Below are 10,459 nucleotides of genomic sequence, written 5' to 3' on the forward strand. Positions count from 1 at the left end.
ACCTTCTAAAGCGGGGGACCAATATGCACTCCCAACAGCACTCATGAGAATTCCTGTTGCCTATAATATTTTTACAAAGAAATAATAACTTTAGTACCAAAGATACAAAGCAAATGTATGGTATATCATCCTTGCTTCGTGTTTAAATGACCATTTAAAAAATTGTTGTACCAGAAAAATGTTAAAAAACCCCAAAATGTCAACAGTAGTTATATATTAGAGGGAAAAGGGGAAGTACCCTTACCTTCGACTTTGAGAAATATTTGAAATGCTTTATAACAAGCATATATTTATTTTACTTTTAGTTACATTGTCTTAAAACTAGCACTAAAAGGCTTAGGATGACAAAGCAGCGGTCTCCTGCACCCCTAAGTCCGGCAACTCCCGTCTTGGCCTCCTTTAAGTACTTCCTAGCTTCCAAAGATGTGTGGAAATCTCTTCCCTGCTGCCTTACTGTCTTTATTCTTGTGGGTTTCTGTCTCTTCTATTGCTTTACTGTCATTTAGTAAGGTTTCAAAAGGGAGAGGAAATTAATATGCTCAATCTGCCACTTTTAATCAGAAGTCTATGCATACAATCCAGGCTGGGTTTTGTACATTATCAGGCAGGGAATGAGATGTATCAAAGAATAGCCAGCTGCTTGTTGTAAAGACATCATTCTGGTGATGGGGGAAGGGGAGTGGGGTGAGGATGAATTGGGGAGGGGAGCACCCAGAGGTTTGTGGGGAGAATGGTTAAAGAACGAACCAATAGTTAGGAAGACACAGAGGCAGCCTTCTCACTCAGCTGCAGCAGGATGGAGGCAGAAACATAGAGAGCACGGAGAATCTGTGCCTCGGCGTCACAGCCCACAGCACGGGGCTGCTCACCCCAGTTCTGCTCTAGGATAGACTCCACCTAGAAGGAAACCCACCAGATTGTAAAAGCTAGGAACAAGGAAATATAGCAAAAATAGCTAATTAAGGAGTGGCCACACTCCTTAATCCTGAGCTCAGTAATCCATTATGGCACTTTTTCCCGTGGAGCCTGGAGAGCCTAATACTCTCTCAACAGAGCTACAGGTACTGCTAACCAATCAGTGTTGGCACTTAAGATGGTGCCAACTGCTATCCTGGGACTAGCAGTTTTCCACGCCCCTCATTTGTCCATAGGTAAGCAACAGAGCCTACAAAGTGTCCAGGAACTTGCCACAAATCAGCTGGATGGATGTGAGCTGACAGAGAACTGTGAACTAGGAAGGGACAGTACCCTGGGCCTTCTGGGCCCCTTGAGAGCATGTGCATTCACCTCTATGGTGACCCTGGCCCTCAGCCCAGGCTGTCTTACCTGCTTCTTCAACAGAGGCAGGGTCCCCTTCTCTAGGGCCTCAGCCACAAGCTCTTTCTCCTCAAACAGCTCTGGGGGGTAAAAATAAAAATAGGGTAGTTGGCAAAGAGAAGAGGCACATAGTGGGACAGAACTTCAGGGTCTGATCAGACCCAAGACAAGCATCAGAGGAGGTTCCAGACTACCAAGAAAGGACTTATTCCAAATAGGCGCCTGCTGTGGCTCCTGCTTCCTCTTAACCTGCAGGCAGTCAGAGACTCGACAGGGGGAAGATGAGGCAGTCTCAAGCCCTGGCCTGGGGAAGACGGCTCGTTTCTGAAATGTGATGGTTTATCCCTCGCAACATGTAAAGACAGTGTGTACCTCCTTCCTCCCGCGATCTGGTTCCCCACAGGCCCCTCTGCTCAACATTTCCTCCACGCCAGACACCTCCTCACCCATCAAGGCATCCAGGAAACCCAGAATGGCTTCTGTGCGTGCCTCTACCAAGATCCCGGCAGCATTAAACAGGCTCCATACGAGAGGACCTGCTGGGCCCTCCATCTGTGGCTCACTGGCGATCAGGACCTCAGACACCTAGGGCCAGGATGGGGGGAGCTGAGCCCTCGTCCCACTAGAGCAGATTGTTGGCAGTGTCAACTGCCCTCCCCATTGGCTCCTCCCTCTCTCCGCCCCAGTTCTTTCCAGGGCCTCTTACTCTTTGCTCTAGATCCTGCAGCTCCTCATCCTCGATGAGGAGGCACTTAGTGAGGCAGCTTAGCACATCTTTTCGCTCCTCCTCAGTCAGATCCTGGAGGCCCCTCACCATGTCCTGCACCTTTTCCTTCATGTTTCTGAAGTCCTCCATACTCAAAGACTCCCCTGTACAGACAGCAAGACAGCAGTTAAGAATCCAACCTACCCAGCCCAACAAGCTCCATTACCAAGAGTCCCCTAGCCCCCATTCTTGGTCTGTTTCGCTTCCGGCGACCACCTCTGTATCTTCCCATCTTCTAACCTTTTCCTGTTAAAATGAACCATCCTTCCTCCCAGACTCCCACCATCATCGCTTCCCGCTGACCCTGCTTCCATCTCCTAGATCCCCCCAGTCTAGTTCCAACTCCAAATTCTTCTCCGCCTCCAGGAAATCAAAACTTATTTAGTCCTTGCCATTCAAAGCACAGTGACCACACTCAGAGTAGTGAGGCTTTAGAGGAAGTTACAGCTGTGCTTCTCAGCCTTGACCATGCATGGGAATCACCTGGGGAGTGATTAAAACTCCTGATGCCCAGGCCACCTCCCACCCAGGTCAATTAGAATTTCTGGAGGTGAGACTCAGGCATCACTAGTTTTACAGTTCTCCCAGGTGACATCGATATACAACCAACAAGAACCACTGTGTTTAGAGGAGATAGGTGCAACCTCCAGACTAAAGCTGAAACCTGCTGTGGGGCCTGTCTTGCCCTTCTCCACCCACCGGCCCCACACACATACTCAGCCACCCCACCTGAACTGTAGTCCTTGAAGCCAGAGGGCTCAAGGGTGAGTGGGTGCCGCAACCCTGAACACAGATGGCTCCCATTCTTACCTGGATGACATGAAACACCATCTTTCTCTGCAAAGAGAGGAAGGATAATCTCAGAGAGTCTTTAGGTCACCTCCAGCCCCCTGTGGACATTCTCTTCCCAATGATGGACATTTTTATTCTTGGATTCTGCACCCCCTCTGCCCATGTCAGGGAGCCTGTGTCCTCCTCACCATGGGTAAGTGACAAAGCACTGTATTTGCAGACTCATTCCCATATCCTCAGAGATAGTCAGCCATAGGATTATGCCTACATGATTGAGAAAGAAACAGAAGCCCAGAGATGGTGCAGTATGCCCTCAGTCACTCAGCAAATAGGAGTCAGAGCAAGGACCGGAATCTGTCTCCTGACTCCTCTGTTATGGCACTTAAGAATGACAGAGATTCACTCCTTTGTGTTAGCAAGACTTTGCCAGCACTGCACCTGAAACTTCTACAACTTCCAGGTGTTGCTTGAATTTTCAACCTCATCTAGACCTCTCTCTTTTCCCAAGGCCTCTTAGTACAATTCTTCTGGGATCCAGGGAAAGACTCTAAGTTCCAAAGGAAGCCACATTCAGAATCACAGGGATCTTCTAGTCTAACCCGTTCATTTTAAAGTCAGGATAACCATGGCTCAGGAGGCTAAGGAGTGGGACAGCCACAACTAGACGCTAAGACCATCTGATCGCCAGTCCAGAGCTCCTTTTACAGCCAGTGCTATCATATGAGAACTGGCCAGGTGGTTCCTAAGCCTTCCGTAAGGGCTGTGACCCCAGGATCCAGCACCCTGACCCACACAAAGCAAGTCAGAGTTGTCGGAAACTCTAGGCCAACACGCAATCCAACTTGCTTCTCCAACAGGCAGATTCTTCTTCTGCCCTTACCACAGGTCCCAATAGGAACCATCCTATTACATTCTTAGCCTTAATAACTATAATTCCAGGCCATTTGTTATCTGTTATCCTCTTTTTAAAAATAGTATTCTTGACCATTCTGGAATGATGAATAGGAGGCCCAAAAGCTCACTCACCTTCTGGAAAGGATTTTGTTTTGCCAGAGAAACAAATCTCTAAACCAATGCAAAAAAAAAAAAAAAAAAAGAGGGGGAGGAGAGAGAGGGAGAGAGACAGAGAGAGAGAGAGAGAGAGACCAGTTATCAGAAAAGACAAGTTTTCTCAGTGTAAGTTCCTCATTCTACTCTCTCCCCAATCCTCACATCCTGCCCCCTGGCCCCCACACAAAAAAATAAACAAATACTGGAAGAGAGATAGGAGTTAATGCCTCTAGGAAAGGATCAGCGTCAAGATGGAGCAGATCCTGGATCAGCGAGCTGAACAAGGAGCTTCAGTCCTTCCCAGTCCTGAGCCCTCCCTCTTCCTTGGAACTTTCCCCAACCTTCAAGCTCAGCAGGGCCCCTCCAGGCTGACACAGAGCCTGACTCCACTCATACATTCAAGTGCCACCCGCACCCACTGCACCCCACTCCCACCAAGCCTTGCTTACTCATCCTCTCCATGTTGGGGAAGATGAGCTGCTTTATTCCATAGCCCAGGACCTGCTTGGTGGGGATGGTCACTGCCCTTTGGTGCTAGGAAAAAGGAGCCCACGTTGATTGATCCCTAGGTACTTTACATAGTTACCTTGCCTGATCCCCCAAACAATCCTGAGAGCTAGACATTTTATCCCCATTTTACAGTTGGCAGAATTGAGGCTCAGAGAGGGTCAGTAGGTGAGCCAGTTTCACAGCTAAAAACAGTAGTAGAGCTGAAATTTGAACCCACATCTGACCTCAAAACTCAAGTTGTTTCAGCAAATATTTACTGGGACCTGTTTTGTTCCAGGCACTGCCTCCTGCCTCCTGAAAGGGGAGGCAGACAATGAGTAAGCAAAAAACCCCACATAATTATAAACTGTGGGAAGTGCTAAGAAGCAGATGAAAACAAGGCATCACCATAGAGTACCAGGGGGGGAGCTTCACAATGCCACACACACATTCTTGGGCAAGAGAAGATATGAGAAGGCCAAGGAGTCAGCAAGACTGCTCAGGGAGGCCTGGAGGAGAACTGACGAGCTTGGAGTCTGGGCTGGCATTGCCTCCACCCACAGTGGGTGGGCCAGGCTGGACCCCCTGCTGCCTCCCAGGACCCTAACCTTGTGTTCATATTTGAGACTGCAAAAATCCAGATGGCTCCAAAATGCGTATTTCTGTTCACTTTTCAGGGTTTCCTTCCTTGCTGTCTCCACAGTTTCTGTCACCAGATAAGGTCTTCTCTCATTGTCTGGATTGATCGGAACGAAGAGGGCAGTTTTCTCTTCAGCTTCCTAAAGGGAGTAGGGGTGGGGATGACAGTTCAGGGTCTCAGGGGCCCCGCCTCTCAGTGACATTTCTTCCTCTCCATCAGCTAGTTCCTATTTGAGATTAAGTGCTTCTGAGGCTGGAACACCAAGGCACACAGCACCCCCATTCACAGTACACTTTACCCACTGTAGAGGCATGAGGGTGCAAAGTGTGAAGGGAGCTCACTAGCATTTATGGAAGACCTCAGTGTACCAGCACTGCCAGATCCTTCACATGCCATTTCATTTCCCCCTCACCACAACCGGGTGATGTAGGTGCCCATTTTTCACATGAGGAAATGGAGGCTTGGAGATAGGTTGTGAATGGTCCAAGCTCACACAGTTAGTAAGTATAGGGCTGGGATTCAAACCCCAGTCTGTGTGAGTCCAAAGCGTGTGACCTCTCCATGGCACTGACATAGGCATCTGCCCAGTCCACCACACACCCTTCTCTGAGAAGGGGCTCCAGCTCCTTGCACTTTTTCCTGGCTCCTGGCTGCACTGTCCACCCGTGGGGTCCGGGAGGCATTTCTGATTTCCTAAGGAAATTCATTTTGTGACTAAAAACAGCCTGATGGAGCTTCTGGTATTTGCAACCAAAAAACCCTCAAGGAAGACCTACATCCTTGCTTCTGCTGACTTTCCTCTACCCCATCCAGTACCCTCCCCCTAACTCTATTTACACATATCACATAGCCTCACCCTAGAAACAATAGGCATTCCAGAAAAAAATTGTGCTCCCTTCTAAACACTCCAAAGGCCCGTTCCCAGCAATACTGTGGGAGGGTTCAAAGGACCAGTAAAATTTCACTATAAGCTTTCAGCTTTTAATGAAAAGGAAAAACAAAAGGCATCTACCTCATTCAAAGAGGCTTAGCCCAGGAGAACCAGCTACGAAAGAAAACAGCAACAACAAAACGATTGCTGAAGGGAGAGGCTGGTGACGTCCCTTTAAGCCCCCTGGAAGCATCATGCCCTCAGCAATCAGAACCTGTGTGGTGCTTGATTGGTGCCACCCAGGTAGGGTAGGGTGGTGATACTTTCTGTGCAGGAAATGTTCTGTGGGGTGCTTTGCTTTCACTGTGCTTCACTTCAGCTGTCTTACTAAACACCTACCACAGGCTGGGACTAAACACAGAGGTTAGTCAAGTCCGTCCCTGGTCATGAATTGTTCCCAGTTCAGTGAGGGAGGGGGACATGGAAACCTCTGGATTGCCACAAGGCAGAGCAAGACAAGCATTAAAATACAGATTTGAGCAAGTTGGTATAGGAGAACAGAGGAGAGCGGCCTCTTGAAACCTGTAGGTTTTGGTCCACTTCAGAGAAATCCGTCACCCTGGAGGGCAGCAGGGATGTGAGTGAATTGAGGGTGTCAGAAGGTTTCCTAGAGGCTGATCCTGGAAGAGTGAGAAGGCTTCCTGAGGTGGAGGAGAAGGCAGCATGCCTGAGTGCAGGAGTGGGTGGAGGGAGTGCGGGGAGTGGGAGTGAGAGGCTGAAGCAGCCAGGTGCGCCCACCTCAGTGCCCTTGACCCACAATGGGTTTGTCCTTCTCAACCTCCCACTGCTGCCTACCTCCAGCCTCACCTGTTCTCAAGGGAATTCAGAAATTGCTGGGATATCCGGGTCTCCAATATCTGGACTCTCTGCTCCTGGGAACCATGGAAGGCCCATGGAATTGTTATTTCTTTGGGCAATGTCACTGTCAACATGCCCTTTGAGTCTACCACATCCACAACTTGGAGCTCAGCCTTTCCACCTGGAAAGAGAAGGGCAAAGGTCACAGTAGTCTCTAATTTCCAGAGAAAAAGTACATTTTGTAACTGGTTGAGAGATGACAGAACTGGAAATAGTGCCTGAAATCAGTCCTGCATGTGTGACACTAGTGTCCGGGCCCATTCGTTTATTGAGCAATGTCAAAGTTTGTGTGTACTTTATCAGAGAGAAAAGAAAAACTCAAACCTTATGCACACAGAGTACAACATGGAAAAGGGGTATAAAGACTAACTTCACAATGGAGCAGCTTGATGAACACGACCTCAGCCAGGTGACCAAGATAAACATCAACAGTGAAAGTCATGTTGATTGTACGTACTGCTGATCTGATGTCATGAGCAAGGCACTTGACCTCGACGGTCTTCCTCCCCCAAACCCATTCCTACCTCAATCTCACCCTAAGAAAAAGACATCAGACAAATTCCAATTGAGAGGCATCCTACAACATGCCTGACCGGTATTCCTTAAAACTGTTAAGGTCATCAAAAACAAGGAAAGTCTAAGAAGTCGTCACCACCAAGAGGAGCCTAAGGAGATATGATGACTAAAGGTAACGTGGTGTCCTGGATGGAATCCTGGGACAGAAAAGGGACCTTACATAAAAACTAAGACAGTCTCAATAAAGTATGGACTTTAGACAGCAAAAAGAAAAAAAGAAAGAAAGAAAGAAAGAAAAAAAGAAAGAAAGAAAGAAAGAAAGAAAGAAAGAAAGAAAGAAAGAAAGAAAGAAAGAAAGAAAGAGAAAGAAAGACAGACCTATGCACACTTTAGCACCACGATCAGCATCATATTGTTAAAAAATAAATAATCCATTTGGAAAGGGAGCAGGCCAAGTTGCTCAAAATCAATTCAAACTACCAAGTCACTTCATTCCTATGGATTTTTTTTTTTTAAAGTTTGGTTTCACCTCTGCCTCTGAATTTTTTATGCAAACATAGACTTTCCCTTAAAGGAAATTAACTGACTTAGTCAAATTTTTGTTTTTCCATACTCACACTTGGCCTTTGCCTCTGGGGAGTATGACGGTCAAGGTAAAACATCCCAGTCCTGATTTAGATATTTTCTGTTTTCTGTGAACTGGTCATTTGGCAAAGTGATTTTTTTGAGAATTAGCTTTTAGTAAATTGGCTCTTGGCCATTTGCTTTTCAGAGAATTGACTCATAGTCTTTGAAAAATGCTAATCTGAAATTTTCCTAAATCTCCTTGCTTGCTGAATGAAACTCCGCTGTGGAAACACTCGCCACTTCTGAGTAACCTGGCTGCTGGTCTTGGTCACTGAACAGCAATGCCTGGCACAGGGCAGGTACTCTACGACTGTACAGTCGGACTGTTAGAATTCTTTTCCATCCCTTGGTGAGACACAGATGGGCAAGAGCTGAGATGGCGGAGCTGTAAAAACTCCTCGCCATGAGGCATGAGACACAGAAATAAGATTTCCAAGTGAGCGTTCAACACTCACCCTGGGGCTTGTAAAACCCAAGAAACCCCAGGAATAGCTGAGCATGGAGGCAGAGGGATGGAACAGACACCTCTGCGAATCCCGTCAAGCCCTGAGGGAGTTCTGCTTACCAGCCATATCCCATTCAGTCATGATTTCCAAAACAGGAGGGGATAATAATAACCGCCACCAGCAGAATGATTGGGGTGAACTTTTATTAAATGTTCCTTTTCTGCAGACGCTGTGATAAATGATTTACATAATTTATCTCATTTGATTCTTGCAACAGTCTGCTTGACTTGACAGATAAGGAAACAAACTTAGAGAGATGAAGCAATTTGTCCAGATGTCCCTGAGCTGGTAAGTGTCAGAGCCAGGCTTAAAAACCGGATGTCCCTAACTCTACACCCTGTGGGCTTTCTCAACCACGGAGCAAACTGCCTCCATTTCTTTATCCATTAACAGGATAAACATACACACATATAAGAAGACATCAGCTAATCTAAAAGGGAATTATTTACTAAAGGAAGAAATACGAAGGGAAGACTATTTAGGAAGAGTTTCCAAGAAAAAGAAATTTCCACGTTCCCCCATCCCCTTCTCCTCTTGCAGCTCTGCTATGCATGTCTTAAACTAAGGTGTATGGACACATCTGTACAAATCCCAGTTTCTTTGTTGACTGGTTGATTTGGTTGAGGGCAAAGGGGACTTGAGTGTGGGGTAGAGTGGATGGGGCAAAGCCACCTGACTGACCATCTCTTATGTATCTCATACTGACCTTGGAACCCAGAATCCAGCTTATCCAACTGCCCTTCACTCTCCTCTCTTTCCAGAATGTCCTCCAGGGTGAGGTCTGTACTGTAGTAGCGGCGTCCCAACAAATTTCTCTTCTCCCTCACCAGACAGAAGCAATGGCGTCTGTCAGCTTCCACGATACTTCTGACAGCAATCATATCACCTCCAGTGTCCATCTCTTGGACCACAACTCTTGTGATTTTCTCAAACATGCTGGGCATTGTGCCTGGACCAACTGGGAAAAAGAAGCCAATTTCAGTTTGGGGGATGCTGGTTCAAGTTTTTCGATCTCCTACCTTTGGCAGCCTGGGGTCAAGGAAGATCCAACAGTTCTAGGACAACCAGGTCGTGGTATTATTCACCTTCCCTGTTTCTAGAAGGTGAGGTGGTCACTACACACTAAGGAGGGGTGACAACCACAAATGGTAGATTCTTCTCTGCCCCTCATGGAACCCTTCTGCAAGAAAGATGGAGCAGTAATTGCCCCAGACGGAAAATGAGACCTGTTTTCTAGATCTGCCACAGTAGAGTTGCCCACTTGCCCAGGGGGACCCTCCATCCCCTAGCCAGACCCTCACCAGTGCCGCAGCAGAGGTCCCAGGAAGGGATGAGGGCCATGGCTCAGACCTCACCTTACCAACCCCAACTGATTACTTCTTCCTTTGGTTCTGACTCCTGGGCCTCCCTCCCTTGATGTATTCTGCAAGGCAGTTGAATGGGTACCCTACCAACCATTTCCCAACAAGATGGTGGTCAGTTGGCCTCAGAAAGAAACAAAAGAGAAAAGACGGAGTGCAAGAGAGGCTTGGAGCCAGGCACCCTGGACAACTCCCCACCCCCCACCTCCAAACCTCTCTCCTCAGTTTCTGGTCACCTTTGGAAGGGCCCCCTTACGCTTTGTAAAATAAAATGAATCCCAAAACCCCACCTAGGGCATCTCCTCTCCCCCCACTCTCCCGGTCTATCACTGGCCCTGCTGGGACTGTGCCTGCAGGACCCTCTATAGGCCCGTCACCAGTCCAGTCTGACACAACTGCTCCTTCTCTGTTTCCATTTAACAGCAGCTCTTGGTCCCCACCATATTGAACCCTTCAGGCTCTCTTACCTCCAAATTATTCTTATTCTCTCTCCTTCCATCAATCATTTGGAACTCCTTCCTTTGAGATCTGCCTTTCCCCAGGCTCCTTTGCTTTCTCCTGGGGCTAGGCCTCCCTTCACAAGCTTCCTGGGCTCCATTTCCCCAT

At 47.7% G+C, this 10,459-nt stretch overlaps 1 protein-coding gene across 1 annotated transcript; it reads right to left on the reverse strand.

The window, feature by feature from the left end:
• Positions 1-551: 551 nt before the first annotated feature.
• GSDMB (gasdermin B) lies at positions 552-9,436 on the reverse strand (the record flags this gene model as incomplete). The annotated part of the gene is given in 11 exon segments (XM_081028018.1): positions 552-897; positions 1,327-1,397; positions 1,764-1,902; positions 2,024-2,187; positions 2,894-2,920; positions 3,902-3,940; positions 4,375-4,459; positions 5,023-5,135; positions 5,138-5,193; positions 6,793-6,964; positions 9,199-9,436. Coding segments are annotated over 11 exon segments (1,248 nt in total). The 3' UTR covers positions 552-753.
• Between the last annotated feature and the right edge of the window lie 1,023 nt (positions 9,437-10,459).

This window comes from Rhinolophus hipposideros, assembly GCF_964194185.1.
Source record: "Rhinolophus hipposideros genome assembly, chromosome: 20".
In the NCBI taxonomy this organism is placed as follows: domain Eukaryota; kingdom Metazoa; phylum Chordata; class Mammalia; order Chiroptera; family Rhinolophidae; genus Rhinolophus; species Rhinolophus hipposideros.